Raw genomic sequence first — 20,449 nt, 5'->3', positions numbered from 1 at the left:
TAGTTGTCGAAAACTTCAGTTTTGTAAGTCATCACTGAGCAACTAAAATTTGGTTATGGAGTAAACCGATCAGTAATCATTCAGTGCATATTTTAAGAAATGTCACTCACAAAGATATCATAAAACAGGAGCATCCAGTACGATGTTTTTTCTCTGAAATCCGAAACATCACCGTTCAATACAATTTCGAAAATTAACAGAATTAGTTCTGTTGATCAACTAAAAACATGCCATTTGTAGAGTTCATATGAAATTATGACTGCAAATTGTAGCTGTATGAAGAGTTGGAGAAATTTTCGAGTAATTAACATCATTTGAGAATAGCTAGCAAGATGCTATTGCACTTTCTCGGTCAAACTAAACACATCAAAGTGTGAATTTTGTTTCATTAGTAGTCTTTTCTTTCAAACATATATACTGTGGCTTATGAAATAAAACTCCGTACATGGAGTCACAGGTTAGAAGTGTCTCGTATAATACACTTAAGCGGATGAGTCATTACTCAAACCACAAAAGAAACATAACCTCAGACAAAATGGATTCATTAAAAATATACAGCTAAGAGCTGAAACCTAACTCCGCCTGGAGTCCCTCCGGTGGCTACTGCCAGTCCCAAGCCCGGATAAAGGAGGATGGTTGGGCATGGGGTTAGCGACCCTATCCCGTAGAAAACTAACTCGCTAAAAAACGCTGACCAGAAAAAATTATTCGAACCTTTTAAACTCTGCCCTGGGAGTCAGAAGGTCTTCATTTAGAAGAACTATGACGCCTCACGACGAAAGCCGAGTTCCTTCGAAAGTTACGAGGCCGATGCCCCTTCTGACAACCAGAGCAACCATTTATTTAGGTACATGGAATGTTCGTACAATGTGGGACACCGGGAGAGCCTTCCAGATTGCTGCAGAAATGAGGAGATACAACCTGGAGGTGCTTGGGATCAGTGAAACACATTGGACACAAGTTGGACAACAACGACTAACTACAGGAGAGCTCCTGTTATACTCCGGCCATAAAGAAAAAAATGCCCCACATACACAAGGAGTTGCATTGATGCTGTCCAAACAAGCGTAAAATGCGCTTATAGGATGGGAATCTCATGGACCAAGGATCATGAAAGCCTCGTTCAAAACAAAGAAAGAGGGCTTTTCAATGAACATCATCCAATGCTATGCGCCTACCAACGACTACAATGAAGACGCGAAAGATCAATTCAATGATAGGCTGCAGTCAATCGTCGAGAAGTGCCCGACAAAATGGACCTGACCATTCTGATGGGAGATTTCAATGACAAGGTTGGAACGGGCAACACTGGCTATGAAGACATCATGGGACGACACGGACTGACTGGGAGAAAGGAACGAAAATGGTGAGAGATTTGCAAATCTATGCGCCTTCAATAAACTGGTCATGGGCGGAACAATATTCCCATATAAGCGCATTCACAAAACCACATGGACTTCACCGGATCACACTACACAAAACCAAATCGACGTGAGAACCAAAAGAGGAGCTGATATAGCATCAGATCATCATTTGCTGATCGTCAAGATGAAATTGAAACTCAAGAAGCACTGCACAACGGGGCGGACAATATCACGAAAGTTCAATACGGCCTTTCTTCGGGATACTGACAAACTCAACGAATTCAAGATAGTCCTCAGCAATAAGTTCCAGGCCTTTCATGATCTACTCAATGGAGAAGGAACTACTATGGAGAGCAACTGGAAGGGGATCAAAGAGGCAATCACTTCAACATGTCATGAGGTCCTGGGCCACAAGAAGCACCATCACAAGGAATGGATCACTGTTGATACATTGGATAAGATTCAAGAAAGGAGGAGCAAGAAAGCAGCAATCAATACCAGTCGAACAAGAGCAGAAAAAGCCAAGGCACAAGCTGAATACACAGAAGTAAACAAACAAGTGAAGAGGAGCATCAGAACCGACAAACGTAAATATGTGGAAGATTTAGCAACGACGGCGGAAAAGGCTGTAAGAGAAGGAAACATTAGAGAACTGTATGACACGACAAAGAAACTCTCTGGAAATCGCCGCAAACCAGAACGACCAGTGAAAAGCAAGGAAGGAGAGGTAATCACCAAAGAAAGGCGATCTCAGCAACTGTGATAACTACAGAGGCATCACTCTTCTTTCAATACCAGGAAAAGTCTTCAACAGGGTATTGTTAAACAGGATGAAGGACTCCGTAAGGATAGATCGTGTACAGACCAAATCGCAACTCTACGGATCATTGTGGAACAATCAATTGAATGGAATTCATCACTCTACATCAACTTCATTGACTACGAGAAAGCATTTGACAGCGTGGACAGAACAACACTATGGAAACTTCTTCAACACTACGGCGTCCCTCAGAAGATAATCAATATCATACGGAATTCATATGATGGATTAAACTGCAAAATCGTGCATGGAGAACAGTTGACAAAGTCGTTCGAAGTGAAGACCGGTGTTAGGCAAGGTTGCCTACTCTCACCCTTTCTCTTTTTCCTGGTGATCGACTGGATCATGAAGACGTCAACATCTGAAGGGAAACGCGGGATACAGTGGACATCTAGGATGCAGTTGGACGATCTAGACTTCGCAGATGATCTGGCCCTTCTATCCCAAACGCAACAACAAATGCAAGAGAAAACGACCAGTGTAGAAGCAGCCTCAGCAGCAGTAGGTCTCAATGAAACGAGATTGATTACATGATGCTCAAGAGTAAACTAAAGTAGAGAATCAATATAACAATAATTTTATCCATAGACTCCGTGAGTTATCTAGAATACATTACATAAACAAGCGAAATATATCAATGATTTGTCTTACTATTTGGATCAAATATATCAAAGATAAAAGTTAGGATTAACCATTAAGAAATCCGGTTTAGCTAATGCTAGACAACAGAAACAGGTCATGTTCGTTTGCTTGAATGTGTTATAAGTGTAATGCTTAGCTATTAGGTCGTTTCGCTATATTTCGGTTGATTGGATGACAGATACAGATACAGCGGAGGAAGAAATCAGGAAGAAGAGCTGGAAGTGGATAGGATATACATTGAGGAAAGCACCCGACTGCGTCACAAGACAAGCCCTTACATGGAATCCTCAAGGCCAAAGGAAAAGAGGAAGATCAAAGAACACATTACGCCGGGAAATGGAGATAGACATGAGAAAAATGCACAAGAATTGGATGGAATTAGAAAAGAAGGCCCAGGACAGAGTGGGTTGTAGAATGGTCGGCGGTGGCCTATGCTCCATTAGGAGTAACAGGCGTAAGTAAGTAAGAGCTGAAACCTACGTAAACTGTAAATACCTCATCAAATCAGTGGTAGAGGAAATATTGCGTAAACGATTGGCTATTAGAAGTCATAGGCAAGTAATCGGTATTTAATCATGTAGTCCATTGTATTTGACAGATGAGGTGTGTACTGGAAACATCCACAGACAGTATGATTTCCAAAAAAGTAGCAAAATTCAGAAGTTTAGAATAAGACTAAGCTCGAAGATTAATGTAAGATATGGGATAAGTGAATCAACTCAGCTGCGAGAAACTCCTAGCTAATTAATTTAACACCACCAACCATGAATAACGATAGGTTCATAGATCTCGATCAAGAATTCTACAGCCGGGGTCAGCTTCTAACCCATACACCACTTAGAGTTTGAATCGCGGAAATATTTTACAAGTATCTTTATTTTAATGTCTTCCAAACGCCACTTATTTTAATTCCAAGTTTTAAAAAATTTATCGTATCTTAATAGAACATTGGATACAATGTTGATTTGTAAATTAATAAATCCATAAAAGCCGAGTGTTAACGAAATTAAAAACAACCAGAATCTTTACACATTAATAAAGGCATGTCATCAACAAGATGAAATGTCTGCTCTAATATCCTTCAAAAATAAATTCAATTTAAACGAAGCAAACATGAAATAGCGTCTCACGAACATACCAGAACAACAAGAAAATGAATTTGAATATGTTTGTGCAGCGTGAATTTATTTACAATCTATACAAAAATGAATACACATAAAATTTTTGCATAGTTTGATATACTACTCTTATAAGAAAATATGCACAAGAAAATAAGATATCACAACAAAACTATCCAGATCCAATAGACATAGGTATCCATTTTTTCAACAATTCATCGGTGTATAGATCATCAACGAGAGTGCATAGATCCATTTTAATTTTCTATTATTATAAAATAAAAAGCAATCAAAACAGCTGATAAACATCAGAAAAGGTATAAATAATTACGAAAACACGGAATCGAAAGAAAATGAACTGAAAGGATAAAATCACGATAACATATTTCAGAAGATATTGCGACAAATCAACTGCCGATGTTAGTATACATCAGGGTATAAAAGTTCTTGTATATATGATATTTATCAAAAGTAGCATGAACATGAGATACTTATTAGTTTAAACATAAACAATCAGGGATGACAAAAATCAAGGTGATTAAGTAATCAAACACCCTTCATTTTAGTCTATGTCATACTGTTTGATAACAAAGATACTTAATTTCAGTACATTGATAAAAATAACTTCTGACAATTCACAGCGTCATCAATCAAGTCCACTACAAAGTATAGTCGGTGGCAATATGACCTTTTTCTTATAAACCTAAGATCTTTTTTGCTGCTAGTATCAATCTATAAATAATTTTATCCCCCCTTCGGTAGTTTTCGATTGTTTATTTTAACAGTTTACTACACACGAACGTTGTCTTAGATTGGGAAGTAAACTACGTGTTTCTACTAGGAATTAATGGTGCAATATATACGGTAAAGGTTTGAAACTAGATTGATGAATGTAACCGAGGTTTCGTTACTTCGTTGGTTATGTTGTAGTGTTGGTTATCATATTAAGCCCATATGACTTATTCTACCTTCTGGATAGGCCAATTTATTCATTTTTCTTGAGTCATATTTTGACCTTCTTAATTATTCACCTATCGACCTTGACTGTTTTTATATGAGAGTATGTGTGTACACTTCTTATCTTATTCAAAACATATCTGTAACTTATTTTCGTCTGGCTATAAATATCGATTCATGCTTGGTTAAATTGAGTTGGTTCACATGCCATCTTCACTGCACGTCGTTTCGTTTCACTCTCTTCGCTTTATTCCTCTGACTGTCTCTTCCAATCAATGAGTGTACAAAATATACGCATTCAAAAATCCGTCCTCGTATTTGGCTTAATTAATTTTGTTATTCACTAACGCGGATTAAGTCGATAAATATATACGAGGATTGGCAACATGTATACTTCGATAATAAGCAGAAATGCTCCATCTGGAATCAGATATTGGGCCACTAAAATATAGTCGTATTAGCTTTGATAGACTACTCATGTAGAAGTAAGGAGTGAATAAAAGGAAGACGACAATTATCCGATATGATAAAGTGTAGCCTAAGGAGAAGTAAAATATATCGAAAGCTATATACCACAGAAAATTTATTCATGATAATTAACAAAAAGGTCTATTTTCAGTTACAAAAAACTATGTTGCATGACAGAAAAAAGTTGTCTGGATGAGTGGTTGTATTATAAACTTTATCGATAGAATTTGATCTATACTGAATAACTAGTATACTTGATTCAGCACTTAAGAAAGTCGCTACCGGTGTAAAAAAGATAGTATTAACGGTAAATGGCTTTGTTATTCAGTCATATGGATTAGAGTGATTATATGGAGCATCAGTTGTACATGCATCACACTAATTAATGCTAAGAAACAAAATTTAGATTTACAGTTTCGTTGACCGGTTTTAATAAATGGACACCTATTAGTGCAACATGGGTCATTCTGTTTAATAGACACGTAAAAATGATCGGCGAAAATCGCACAACTCTAATAAGTAGACAATATGACACCAGTTATCCATAAGTAATCAATTATTATTTAGAAATTTTTCCTAAGTAAAAGAAAACTCACTTCAATCTCTTCGGCTCTTACAAACTCGTCGGTATTTGTATATGCTTCACGGAGGCGTTGTTCTAATGCATTTCTCCTTTGTACCGCTGACAAACACTTATTATAAATAAATTTCTCAACATCATTCACATCAGCTGTTCCTGAAGTATGTGTCACTTTTTGTTTATCACTTTTATCAGAGACCTTTGCTTTAATATTGACAAGGGAATTAGTTATTAATTCAGGTGAAGTACTAGATAAATTCCCATGTCTTTGAACACTCTTCTCTTTGGAAGATGGGCTGCACGTAAGAAAACAAAAACGCCCCAAGGGATTACAATGAAATAATAGATAGTAAGTAATAACATTTGGTTAACAAGAATAAAACTTTGCTAACCGCAACTGATATTCATACTTAAAGTGAAGGAACACTAGTTTCCATGATAGCTTATCCTTTCTGTAAACAGCTTGTTTTGAACACCATCAGTTGAAATAAATATTTCTAAAACAAAGATGATGAGACAAATTGACGTACTTATTCTACTATATACTTTAAGCACATATAAGAACTCTAGAGGACAAGATATCCTGCTTGAAAATATTTACAGAAATATTTGCAATCATTTCCTACCCCAAACGAATCAGAAGTAGCACTCAACTTTTAACTAATCAATCGTGGGTTCCAACTTAGTTCTACCTCTTAAACAAAGACAGCACTTCATATTTCAGTACACAATCCTGTATAGTTGAGGAATTGCACAAGTAAATAATAGCTTGTACAAGGATTATGTGAACGAGTTATGAAGTTCATAGAATAGATGATTCTGGATAAATCCATTTTCTACAACGTAGTGGCCGCTCCACATATATGAATGCAATTTACTAGTTAGTATGTGGATAATTTTAGGCAATTCATCACTAATGATGTAAGTAATATCTGATAAAAGAAACTAAGTCAATGACTTTAATTTTTAAATACATCGATGGCTTGAATGAGAATTCGATAACTATCGGTAAGTATTATAAAAATGATATCAAGGGATCAATTAACACCAGTTGCCACTTCGATTGAAAAACGCAGGGTGAATGAATCAACTGACTATTGCAAACATTTGTCAGTGCACTTAAAAAATGACTTTGTGCAAAGAAACCCTTTTTGTAATGACTGACGATGCGAACCGCAAAGTATGATGGGTATATTAATTAAGTAGACAATTATAATGACCTTCGTCCCTTAAATGCCTGTGCAGTGACAAAAATGATGATAAATCTAGCTCAGGAAATATATGTTTATTTGAAACTGTAGTTCACGCTGAGGTTATCGATAGTAAATGTTGAAATAAAGTTGACGATTCCTAAGTTATTGGAGGAAAACTTATTTTTAAGAAAAAACATCTGAAGTATACTCTCGTGTACGCAATATGCATGAAGCTTTGAAAGCGTTCAGTATAAATGATATGCAATAGTGTAAACATAGATATAACTGACTATGAACAATATAAAAGCTCATTAATTCTACGATACAAATGCAGGTACATCCAGCTGACGAGTCCCAGATAGGAAGAAACGCGCGTCCTGGATTCCACCGCTAAAATCACATACTGTTTAAATTTTACAATTAAGTCCTGTCTTATTACTTAAATAAAAATCTTAAAACACTTCATTTTTAGAAATAGAATAGTGAGTGAAAATATGAACCAGTGGTAACTTGAACAATCGACTTCAATCATTAGATTTTACACCATATTTCATTTCAGTTTAGACGACGAGGTAGATTTAAATTCTGACGAAATAAATATAGTTCTTCTTGTCAAGCACAAAAACCTATTTGTGATTTAAGTGGCGAATATTTTATTGAAGAACATGTCATTAATTGTTTGTAAGAAACGCTTGATTTATTCTAGATCAGATGGATTATTATACTCAGTGTTTAATATCAAAGACAAACTGAGTCATCAGTCTGTAGAAATTGAAAGAACTCAGAAAAAATAAGAGAATTGTCATTAACAAGTGGTGAGACTAAGAGCAATAAAAATAACAACTAGTATGTATAACCTACATGTTAGACGGAATATCTGAGTTTCTTGTCTTCTGCAAAAGAAATAAAAAAATAACCTGCAGAAAAATGACTTCGAATTTATAGTTAACAAACTGTAGGTACGGATTAATTTATTTAGATAATATCAAATTTAAGCATGATATAAAAATTATAATGGTGTAATAATACTGTGGGTAAATGAGTAAAACTGTAGAAAATATACTTGTGAAATTATGGCAATTTCTAGACATCTGCTTATTATTTTTACTTACACAAGTAAATAGTTGATAGAAATGAATTTCATTAGAGTCATGAGATAGTTAACTTGATACATAAAAATTTTAAAACTCATATAAAGTTGAAAATCTAAAGTAAGATGAAAACTGTACAGGCTCAAAGCTTAAGCTTATCGATTGTCATTCAGATTTAGTCCCTAAACTACATAGAAAATCACTAGCGATTTTATAAATTATTAACATAATTTTAAAAAATCGGCTGAAATTTAAACATTTAAAGTTGGCATTTTAATGTGGTACTCATCCCAATTTTTAGTTGATGAAAATGTGCTAATTACGACAACATGAATATTTTACATCCTGTCCAAGATTTGAACATGAAGTCAATTTTCCTGACTATACAAAGCATATAGACGTAGATTAAGACTTGGAAACTTTCCAAAAGTTAAATCTGCTTGGGTTTCCATAACATAGAAACACAAAAGTAGGAAGGGTGAATAAGTAAATAATAAAATAAATGGATAAATAATTAATAAGACGTTTAGAATTTAAAGGGAAAAAATGAACAGATTTTATGAACTTGCAACGAATTTTGCGTCAGGTCCCCTGAAGTTTCATATCAACGAATGTTTAACATTTTGGAAACGCTAGATGAATAACCTATACTTCCATTTAGGGATAATCGTTATAGTTTGTAATGACTATCCTTAGTTTTCGCAGCTTGAACGTGAAGTAATGCACAAAAAATTACCAACAATTAATTTTTTAACCTTGAAAAACTTATTTTACATTATTTTGACTCACTCTATATGAGGCCAAGATACATTTTTCGGTGTCTAGAAACACGCAAGTCACAAGATCTGAGATCTAACAGTTAGACAGATCTGCACACGAATGCACATAACATTCTTTCGAAAATGTACAACTGTCCGACTATAACCAGGACAGAAAACGATTTATGGGGTGACGACTCATAGTTTTAACAAAAAGCTGAAAACGCTATAATTATATATTATTAAGGAATAGTATATCTTGTCTTTAAACAACAGGCGTAAAGACAATATAACTCACATTGTTACCAACCGAAATTTTCGGCATCTTCGATGGAGGCCCAGAAAGTGAATTTCTTTTCAAATTTCTGAGTTCATCAAAATAGAAACTGAATTAAATTTCACAACTTTAAGGCACGAAGCTTCTTAATTCCTAGGCTGCAGTATAAAAGCCTCTAACAAATAATTCATATTGAAAAAATGGTAACTCAGAAACAACAATTTCAGTATCTTCTTTAATGCACCCTATTTAACGAGTACAGATATACGTAATCGGCTTTGAGAAACACTGTTATTGTGATGGCTAGTGGCAATACTCAGTTGCTCAAACTGAATCGGATGAAGGAGAATTCGAACCTGTGACATACTGGTCGAAACCTGAATGTCGTAAACACTAAGCCACTGCAACGCCTTACTGAACCAGCTATTGATGGTCAATGTTCAGTCAGTCAGCTACAATGTAGGACCAGGCACATATATGCATCGGTCCAAGTTGCCATACCTCATTAACACAACAAGATGGACACCGAATTCATAAAAGTAGTTAATTCAGAGGTGGTAATATGTAAAAGAAAGATTGCAATAAGGATATAGTACAGGAAGAAAGAATTAGTTCATAGAAAGAAAGATATGAAGCGATTTTAATCTCTTAGTTTAAGGGAAGATAGAGAGTGTATACACCGACGCCACTGTCATCGATTCCGAACCATGTCACCAAGAGTTTCCAACCATTAGTTACGATAGTCACGCGGACCCCAACCAAGTAGTCTGCATCTACCAACATGGCTCAGACTAGAAGTTAGTGACTTCAAGCACTGATGCCACGTTTTGGTTTGGCCGCACCTAACTTTCTTCAAACCATCCCGATAACCGGTTAGCATTCCACGTCGTGGTAATCGGTGTTCGGGCATACGTAACACGTGACCCAACAGTCTTAGTCGATGAGGATTCACAACCTTACCGACTGATTTACCATCATTACCTAATACTCTGCGTTCAACCCTATTATTACTTACCCGGTGATCCCAGCAGACGCCAGCAATATTTATAAGGCATCTGTTGTCAAATACTAGTAGCTTACAAGTGTCTTCTACTCTTAATCTCCATGTTTCGCTGCCGTAAATTAAAACAGAACGGACTGCCACGCAGTATACTCGTCCTCTTATTGATAGACAGATATCTCGCCTTCGCCATAGGTGACGTAAGTTGGCAAAAGCGAAACGAGCTTTTCGAATTCGTGCTCAGATTTCGTCAGACACCAATCCATTAGGGCTGATCAGACTTCCAACATAAGTGAAGTTGTCAACGCGTTCGACTACTTCACTCCCTATCCTTAGTTCAGGTGTTGGTTGACGCAGACCAGTCCTGAAGCAACAACTTGCATTTAGAGGGAGAGAAGCGCATTCCAAACATTCTGGCATTGTTGCTTAGTGCTACCAAAAGACCATACATTTTAACAGCGTCTTCACCAAACAGGACTATATCATCTGCGTATTCTAAGTCCATAAGTGGACCTCCTGGAAGGAGATCAATACCCGAGAATTCAGTAGACGAGAATGTTATTTCTATCAATAGGTCTATGACGAAGTTAAACAAAAATGGGGAAAGTGGACAGCCTTGATGGACACCACTTGAGGTTGCAAAAGCAGATGACAGTTCGCCATAAGCTCTGACTCGACTGGTAGTGTTCGAGTAAATAGCCTTCACAAGGTTTATGTACTTCTGAGGTACACCTTTCAATGACAGACACTGCCACAGAATCTCGCGGTCTACCGAGTCAAATGCTGCTTTCAAGCAAAAAAAGACCACCACTGTCGGACGCCGGTAATTATGCCTGTTCTAGAACCTGACGAATGGTGAATATGTGGTCGATGCAGCCACGACCAGGTCTGAAGCCAGCTTGGTTCTCTCGTGTTTGCAGTTCACGAGTCTTAGTTAGGCGTCTGATAATTATCGAGGCTAGTATTTTAGATACTATATTAGTTAAACTAATCCCTCTATGGTTGTCACAGGATGATTTTAACCCTCTTTTATATATTGGGACGATAAGTGATTGTGACCAGTCAGATGGGATAACGTCTAACTCCCAGATCTTAGCTAAAATATTAGTCAACCTAATCGCTAAACTTGGACCACCATCCTTAAAGACCTCTGGAGCCAGTCCATCTGGACCAGCTGCTCTTCCTCGTTTCAGATTAGCTATAGCCTTTTGAACTTCAGCAAGAGTTGGGGGACCTACTTCGATGTTCCATTCACACTGTCCGGGAATGGAGGGTAGTTGTAGAGTAGCTGAAGGCCAGCTGAACTGTTCTCTGAAATGTTCCGCCCATCGTTCTAAACGTCTGGACTGGGAGCAGATGAGAGTATCGTCTTTTTCCGATATAATCTTACTTACACTTGACTTATTAATTCCAGTTTCTTTTATTAGTCTGTAAAGCTGTTTTGTGTTCCCTATAGTCGCCGCCTTTTACATCTCTTTTGCTTTCGTTGCCCACCACTGCTCACGGTCGTTTCTTAGACTTTTTCATAACCTAGATCTGAATTGTTGTCGCTCTTCATCATGTTCGGAACCTGATGGGATGAGTTTGCGAGAATCCATCAGTGTGATAGACTTTGAAGAAATCCACTGGTTCTTTGTAACTCTGTGGTTTAAGTCGCTAATAGATGTCACTGCTATTTCCACAGCTGCTTGTATATTTTTCCAAGCAACATCTGGGTCAGCCTCGTCTTCAGAACTACCTAATTGTGACCTCAGTTGTTCCTGGAACCTACTTTTGGTTTTCTCGTTACTCAACTCAGTTCTAATGGGTCTTTTTAGTGTGGCTTTTTTGCGTCCAGTGAGGCGCAAGCAGATGCGTGCTCGTATGAGGGCATGGTCGGAGTCCAAGCAGGTACTCCAGAATGAGCGACAATCTTCTACCGACCCTCTCCAACGATGACTGATGGCAATATTGTCTATTCGAGTCCATCGTTAGTTTGGTGTAGGGGGTCACCATGTTAGACGATATCTCTCCTTATGCTTAAAATTTGTGTTTGCTAAAAATAAACGATTGTCTGAGCATAGTTGCAGCAGACGATCACCATTATCTGTTCGTTGTGCCGGAATACTAAAATACCCACCTAAATGTCTTTCTGTTTGGTTTAAACTACCTATCTCGGCATTAAAGTCACCTGTTACGAGTACTATGTTTGAACGTTTAGCTTTCCGACCGTTGGTGCTACCTTGACGTGGTGGTCGGACTTGCCTATCGTGATGAAGCAACCGAGCTATATTGGCTGGAACAACCGTTCCTCAACGTCCTACCATGTCAGACAGGTCGGTTGAAGAGCGGTAAGACTAAAAGCAGCAAACCCAAGGTCCGAGATTAAAATAGCTTCATATCTTTCTTTCTATGAACTAATTCTTTCTTCCTGTACTATATCCTTATTGCAATCTTTCTTTTACATATTACCACCTCTGAATTAACTACTTTTATGAATTCGGTGTCCATCTTGTTGTGTTAATGAGGTATGGCAACTTGGACCGATGCATATATGTGCCTGGTCCTACATTGTAGCTGACTGACTTCCTGAAGAAGTTCAGATAGCTTTCTGTAAAATTCATCTTTCATTTCATCTGAGCTGCAGTCGATGGGAGCGTAGGCAGAAACGACAAAAAGGCAACGATGTGTGTCCTTATCCTTCCGAGTTCTTACGGAGCCGTTTAGCCGAACAGCACATAAACGACTGTTAACGGGGATCCACTCTAACAGTGCTTGTTCCGCCCTCATGCTTAGTGCTATCCCTACTCCTGCCAGTCCACGAGAGCTGGCCATAGGGTCACCAGATACACGGAGGGTGTGTCTCGTTGGCTCTCCGTTTTGCCGAGGTGAGGTGAAGTGAATGACCACACTAGGATCCTGTATGTGTGTTTCAGAGACACAGCATACATCAATGGTACGAGATTCTAGGGCTCTAGCCAAGGAAGCCTGTTGACCGATTTGACATAGTGTGCGTACGTTGAAGGCTCCAATGTGTAGTTTGGAGCGAGGTTTCAGTAGACCTGGGACAGTGTTTTGAGCACTAGAATCGTTGGCTGTGGTGACACTTGAGGGGGAAGCCGAAAGAGGAAGTTTAGAGGTGAAAGTCGATGTAGGAGGAATAATAGGAAGTGAAGACGGAGGTTGATTATGAATACAGTGGTCTTGAGTGCTGTTAGAGGTATGAGAGCGGTTATCACTTCCCGGTTGCCCACACCGTGGAAGGGTTGTTCTGGAGGTACCTGAAACGGAAATTGGATTAGAGGTGGTCTTAGTGACCTGGGAGCATGACCGCAGTATTAGCTCCGTACTTGTTGAGACCTTACCGCCGGAGACGGATATCCGTGGGATGAGGCGAGGTGTGCATTTTTAGGGTCGACCTTTTCTAACCCCACCCCTCCTTGTGGGAAGGCAGCATCGCTGTCATGCTGGTTGTCTGAAGGAAACACCTTACTGCTGTCACACTTCTGTACAGTTAGCAGTACGACTTCGCCTTCGGACCCTGGGTTTGTTCCTCTTAGTCTTACCGCTTTTCAACTGACATGTCTGACATAGAAGGACGTTGAGGAACGGTTGTTCCAGCCAGTATAACTCGGTCGCTTCATCACGATAGGCAAGCCCGACCACCACGTCAAGGTAGCAACAACGGTCGGGATGGTCAGTGTTCGAAATCAACCGGTCTTGATTTTGTGCTAGGATATACAAACGTTTGTTTTTCAGTACTGTAATTGAATATGTGGCTAATAGGTTGTCCAGTCAAGAACAGATCATCTACAGAAAAGTATTATTTACAGTGATCAGTCGCTGATTAGTAGTTAGTGTCATTTTGATAAATACTAATTTTATTGCCTTTTCCCTCCCTATAAATGCACGCTTGTTGCTTCAGGACTGATCTACATCAACACCTGAATCAAGGATAGGGAGTGAAGTAGTCAAACGCATCGACAACTTCACTTATCTTGGAAGTCTGATCAACCCTAGTTGGTTGGTGTCTGACCAAAACTCTGCACGGATTCACAAAGCTCGTTTTGCTTTTGCCAACTTACATCACCTATGGTGAAGGTGAAATATCCGTCTATCAATTAAAGGACAAGTATACTGTGCGAATCTCCATCGACTGACATGGTTGGGCCACGTGTTACGTATGCCCAGACACCGATTACCACGACGCGCAATGCTGACTAGTGTTGGAGGAGTTAGGGGCGGCCAAACCAAAACGTGATATCAGTCCATAAATTCACCACCTTCTGGTCTGAGCCATGTCGGTAGATACAGACTACTTGGTTGGGGTCCACATGACTATCGTAACCAATGGTTGGAGACTGTTGGTGACATGGCTCAAAATCGATCACAATGGCGTCGGTGTATACACTCTCAGTCTTTCCTTAAACTGTGAAATTAAAATTGCTTTATACCTTGCTTTCTATGAACTAATTATTTCTTCCTATATTATATTCTTATACACAATCTTTCTTCTATATATTACTACCATTGAAGTAACTACTTATATGAATTAGGTGTTTATCTTGTTGTGCTGATGAGGTGTGGCAACTTGGACCGATGCATATATGTACCTGGTCCTACTTTGTAACTGACTGACTGAAGTACTAAATTTGACTGAGTAAACTGGTAATATAACTAATAGACTACGTGACTTGGCATTACAGTGTACTCTATTTTAACAATAACTAGCACAATATTTCTATGAATATAGTGTTAATAGAAATTTCAACTTTTAATTTTAATTAAGACAATAAATGTATTTAAATGTCTAACATCCAGCTTTAGCCTTTCCGAACTTTCTTCTACAAGCATGGTCTAGCAAATGATCGTTAACCATCAACTTAATTTTCGATAAGTAGAAAATGTTAGTAAAACAGGTCAAACTAACGGAAGCCAAGCTCATCTATAAAATATTACTTACGATCATCTGTGATTTAAAATACAATACATTTTCTGTATAGCCTATTTCATGAAGATGCAAAATAGTAGTGAAATCACATGTGACCGAGAGGTGCTGTTGTTTAGGCCCAAAAGTATAAGACTAAAAGTGCTTCATTATTAAATACAAGTACACGATTTCAAGTGTCTCCAAAGTAATGCTGGCTTGTTAGAACTATTATGAGCCTTGAAGTGAGTTAGCCGGTAAACATACACGACTAAGGATAATTGGATTTCAACTAGAATACGTTACGACATCAATGACCACAAAATGTGATACTAAGTGCTGTCTGCGCAAACGCAGGACGGAAGTCTTCAAAGAAATAGAAACGACCATGCACTCAGTAAGTATTGAACTGAATTGTGTCAAGTGTATGTTTTAGGACTAAGGTCCCTAAAATATTAAGTTCGGCAACATTCAAATTTTAACTTTCTTTTAACCTCGAATATTTTACTAGCCTAAACCTATATTCTCCTTTCTCGTTAATTACCTGTTCATTTTCACATTGTTATACTTACTAGCCTGAAGAGTAATGATCTAAACAAATCCATTTTTGGTCGTGTTATACATTACTATATCCACAGAACTACTAAGATAGCGAAGCTCCTAAAAATGAACAGGAAAATAACAAATGTTTGATATAAGCAACTCGAAACCAGTCAGTCAACTACAACGTAAGACTAGGTACATATATGCATCGGTCCAAGTTGCCACACCTCATCAGCACAACAAGATAAACACCTAATTCATATAAGTAGTTACTTCAATGGTAGTAATATATAGAAGAAAGATTGTGTATAAGAATATAATATAGGAAGAAATAATTAGTTCATAGAAAGCAAGGTATAAAGCAATTTTAATTTCACAGTTTAAGGAAAGACTGAGAGTGTATACACCGACGCCATTGTGATCGATTTTGAGCCATGTCACCAACAGTCTCCAACCATTGGTTACGATAGTCATGTGGACCCCAACCAAGTAGTCTGTATCTACCGACATGGCTCAGACCAGAAGGTGGTGAATTTATGGACTGATATCACGTTTTGGTTTGGCCGCCCCTAACTTTTTTCCAACTCGAAACCATAACTGTGTGTACTAAAGTCAGCAAAATTTGTGGACTGATATAAAGGTAACATACTTTCTAGCCTTTGTATTGCGTTCGTCTTTAATTAACGAGGCAGATTTCAACTGATATTCAAGCGCTTTGATTCTAAAACAAATGATTGTTTTAATTATAATTGTTTTGGTCTTACTTTTGTTGGCGACTGTTTTCCACTTCCTTGACAAGATTTTCACGTGCTTTAACAAAGCTGTCATCAGTGGCTTTAGTTCTGTATCTATACTGGATATTTTGTAGACACTTTCCACTACAATAAATCAAAGGATATAATAAAAACAGCAAAAATGTTTTTATAGTTGGAAATCAAAAACCACTTGAAAGGTAAACAAATATTGAAACCATGTCTCGCATTCCTACATTACACCTATTTTGCTATGAAAAGCGTTAAAAGTTCCATTATTGTGAAAAATTTTCATACAAAGTTACACAAACAACACGATGGTCTAAAATTACAATAGAAACGGGCTTTTGAGTGGAAGGTATGAAACCAGAAAAATTAAAATGAAAATAAAACAACCCAGATACATAACTTTGTGTTAAATCGAGTTCAGCCTAGTATGGTTGGAGTTGATGGGCTCGTGTCTGTGAAGAAATTTACTGATGTAATTAACTCTAGATTGTTATAATTGTCATGAGAATCGAAATGCTGCCTGGAATTCTAAACGAAAAGAGCTTTTTGCACTAGGAGAAAACTAATGTCTAAAAGTGATCTTAAATATAAATCCCTAATCTTTGACTGTTGTCTTGCCAAAGCATACGAAAGTAAAGAGGACAAGTGATGGTCCTAATCTATAGCCGGAAATTCATGATAGAATTTGGCAATCATATACGAAAAACTACCCCACAGAGCACATATCTTGTAGAACACGCTTTGTTATCTGAGCGGATTTCCCATAAAATGAAATTGACAGAACATCGGATTATTACCTATGTGCAAAGACGATTAGGTAAAAAAGAACACTTTAGTAATGGAGTTACAATTCTCGAAAGTTGAAAACAATATCAACGTTCTATCTCTATTATTAAGTCCGTGTACTTTACTTATGACCTCTGTCGGTTCCCAAAAGCACTGAAAGATGGGTAGATGGAAACAACTAACAGCCAAGTTCAACATTGAGTTCTCTAACTTTTTTTCTACAGTGACCATTAACATCACAGCAAGTAGTTTGCTGTATATATCCAACCTCAGAACTCGCCGAGATGTTAGCTAGTAACAAAAAACCCATTTCTATAACTCTGGGAATATCAATAAAAAGGCAAAACATAGGCATTTCTGAAGAGTAAACAATACAAATATAGCTATCCGTAGGGTTTCGTACAGCAACGATAAGTGTAACTAACAAATCTTATGATGGAAATATACATTTTAATATGTGATTACATCAAAGTTGTTGCATGATATTTTGAGTCACGCTTAGCATGAGGGCTATTGATGCATCCTGGTGGGGCAAATAGATATAATTGAGATGAATTTCGAACAGCCAACCAAATGGTCAAAATTCTAGAGCTTTGACCACCAAACTACCGCACTAATAAGGATTGAAACTAGTTTAATGGAAGGTGAAGAGTTTTTGGATATTGTGGTAAAGACCAGAGAAAACCTGGCACCAACCTGGTACCAATAATTACTTATTAAAACTAACCTAATCCCAGCAAGTGAGCAGTGTTTAAGTACTCCAAGGAAAGTTATGAACTTACACTGATTTCCTAACATTGACGAGCGAAAAATATACTGTACCATGGTCGGGTTCGAGTTCATAAACGGAATCTGATCCCGAAGTAGTAACTACAATCTTCTAAAAGAAATAGAAAAGTTGGAAAGGAGGGATCGATAGTTACTCAGTCAAAACAAACTACTATAACATTAGTTATGTTTTGGCTTTCCATTTTAACGGAAATCACATCCGTGCTGATTTAGATCCATCATTCGTCTCTACTTAATTTTTTGGTAACAGAGCAAATGACCACCAATAAAAATGCATGATTGGCTGAGGTATTTTAAGCATTTCGTTTTCAACTTATAGATTTCGGTCACCTAGATTTAAGACAGGCTTAGCTACTCTGAATACATGATGTTTAAAAATCCTCGCCAACCTAGGATAGAAACCAAACAACTCATACCATTTACCGTTAAAGTACTTAAAAGTGCTTATTATGAACGAGATTGTTACAAAAAAATTGAAAGATGAACTAGAAAAGGAGCTAGTGAGCTGCAGCTCATTATTCATGAATAATGATATGAACTTAATAATGAATAAAAAATTTGTCGCAGGGTTTCTAACAAGTCACTTCCTTTGAGTAATTTTCTCGATTCTCAGAAACAACTAGTAGAAGTATTATAAAAAGACAACAGAAAAATAACACATTAAAACATACCGGGTTTTGCTGCGGTTCACAAGCAAGTGTGATCTTACCGCCCTAAAGTACTAGTGGGAGATTAAATAATGTTTACGTTTTGTTTGATATTTTCCAGAGAACATAGAAGACTTTCAGTCAATCTCAGATGAATAAAGTCACACTTATTACTTCGCATCGCTGTAATTCAAACACGTCGACACATTAGGCGTATAATCTTCAATTTTTCTCACTTGTAAACTCATGTGTCAATACAACTAGCCGTACCCTGCGAATAAAATGGATTTGTTAGGTCATACTTTATTCACTTATTTATCACCTTATCCTTATTTCAGACCAAGTACAATAAAGTTACAGCATCAGATTTTAGAATTGTGCAGTAAGGACCGAAGACGTACGGCTTGTGCTAGTCCTTTTCTGCTAAAATCTGAGTGTCTTATCTCCTCTCGGTTGAACCATTTGAAGTTGTAGACACCACATTTTTGCGTAATAGATTGCAAGAACTGATGACTTGGTGTGAAAACCTGCATGCCTTGGATACTTTATTCGTTCTTCGCTCTTGTACTCACCTGCTATATACTCTGAGTTGTCCCGTTTTGGTAGGAAGAAAAAGAAAGTGCATGTCAGGTCAAAAATCATCTCCTAGCATCCTATACATCAAAATCAGGCCACCTGTTAATCTGCAGTAGAGCAGAGTAAATAAGTCCAACTTCTCAAGCCTCTTTTTTCATGGAGTTCTGGAATTATAGGGGGAGTCGCTCTATATACTTTCTCCATGATGTATGGGTGACCTTATAAACGATGACTTTCGGTCAGGAAGCAGTTTTCAAGTTTGATTATGGCTAGGGCTGTGCATACTGCATTAAACGTATTAGTATCTAACTTGGTAAACGTTCGTCTTAAAGCTCATAGGATTCTGAACCCCTTAGCTCCAACCTCCTGGCAATGAGCTGTGGTCCTAAGATCATGACTCAGTCACCCAAAAATCCTCTTGGGCTCGGATCACAGGTACAGACAGTTTCCCTATGTTGTACCCATTTACCTTTGTATCCCCAAAGTGTATGTTGACTTAGGTGTAGGTGTAGTACATCCGATCCTGCTACTTTTTCTGTATATAAAGTGCCTTAAGTACACCGTCTCGACCGAAGTCCGCAATGAGCAGACGATTTTTTGACCTCTTATTTGGGTCTATTTCTTCATTTAGAGGAGACTGTTGAGTGAAAACTGACCCGAAATAGTTTGTTGTAGCCTCTGATTTGTCCTCCTCTATCATTTTTGATCCACTCCCTTCCTTAATTAGGTTGAGAATCCAATGTTGCGTTCTTCTTCTATAATTCGAGTACGGGAACAGTCTTTGGGCTGCTTAATTACAGATTGGGCCAACTGCTTCTCATAATTTCACTGAGCTGTCTGGAATGTAATTATATACTTACTGCATGCCAATCTGTAACTTTCCATCGCATTTGCCGCGTCAAGGCTGATGGAAACGTCTCAACATTTTTTCCTTTGTCTGAGTAAACATTGAATATCCCGGTCTAACCAGGGATGCTCGTACTTCTTCCTTGTGACCGTCCAGGGCAAAAATGGTAGAGTTGCTTGTTATGTCTTTCGGCCCTTTTAATTTATCATGTGATAAAATCCTGATGGAGTTTTGTCCTCTGAGCTGGATGGTTTGGCCGTGGAGCTTTCATCGTTCTTCCGAACGACATCATCAGCACAAACTTCAGATAGAAGTGAAGCGTTCGA

At 37.8% G+C, this 20,449-nt stretch overlaps 1 protein-coding gene across 2 annotated transcripts; it reads right to left on the bottom strand.

The window, feature by feature from the left end:
* Window positions 1–1,329: 1,329 nt before the first annotated feature.
* On the bottom strand, window positions 1,330–18,907 carry MS3_00002108 (uncharacterized protein). Of its 2 annotated transcripts, XM_051209672.1 has the most exons (9): window positions 18,801–18,907; window positions 18,725–18,766; window positions 18,047–18,144; window positions 16,482–16,595; window positions 16,367–16,438; window positions 9,290–9,356; window positions 8,004–8,035; window positions 5,966–6,245; window positions 1,330–4,209 (listed from the first exon to the last, which is right to left on the bottom strand). In XM_051209672.1, exons 1-9 carry the CDS (start codon window positions 18,879–18,881, stop codon window positions 4,117–4,119), a joined length of 879 nt encoding a protein of 292 aa, XP_051075131.1. In that variant the 5' UTR covers window positions 18,882–18,907; the 3' UTR covers window positions 1,330–4,116. The 2 variants fall into 2 exon arrangements, with proteins under 2 accessions (XP_051075131.1, XP_051075130.1); XM_051209671.1 differs by adding an exon at window positions 14,333–16,323 and having other exon boundaries at window positions 18,047–18,907.
* Window positions 18,908–20,449: the final 1,542 nt, after the last annotated feature.

This window comes from Schistosoma haematobium, chromosome 1, assembly GCF_000699445.3.
Source record: "Schistosoma haematobium chromosome 1, whole genome shotgun sequence".
NCBI classification, from domain to species: domain Eukaryota; kingdom Metazoa; phylum Platyhelminthes; class Trematoda; order Strigeidida; family Schistosomatidae; genus Schistosoma; species Schistosoma haematobium.
This window is presented reverse-complemented; position numbering and strand designations above follow the sequence as displayed.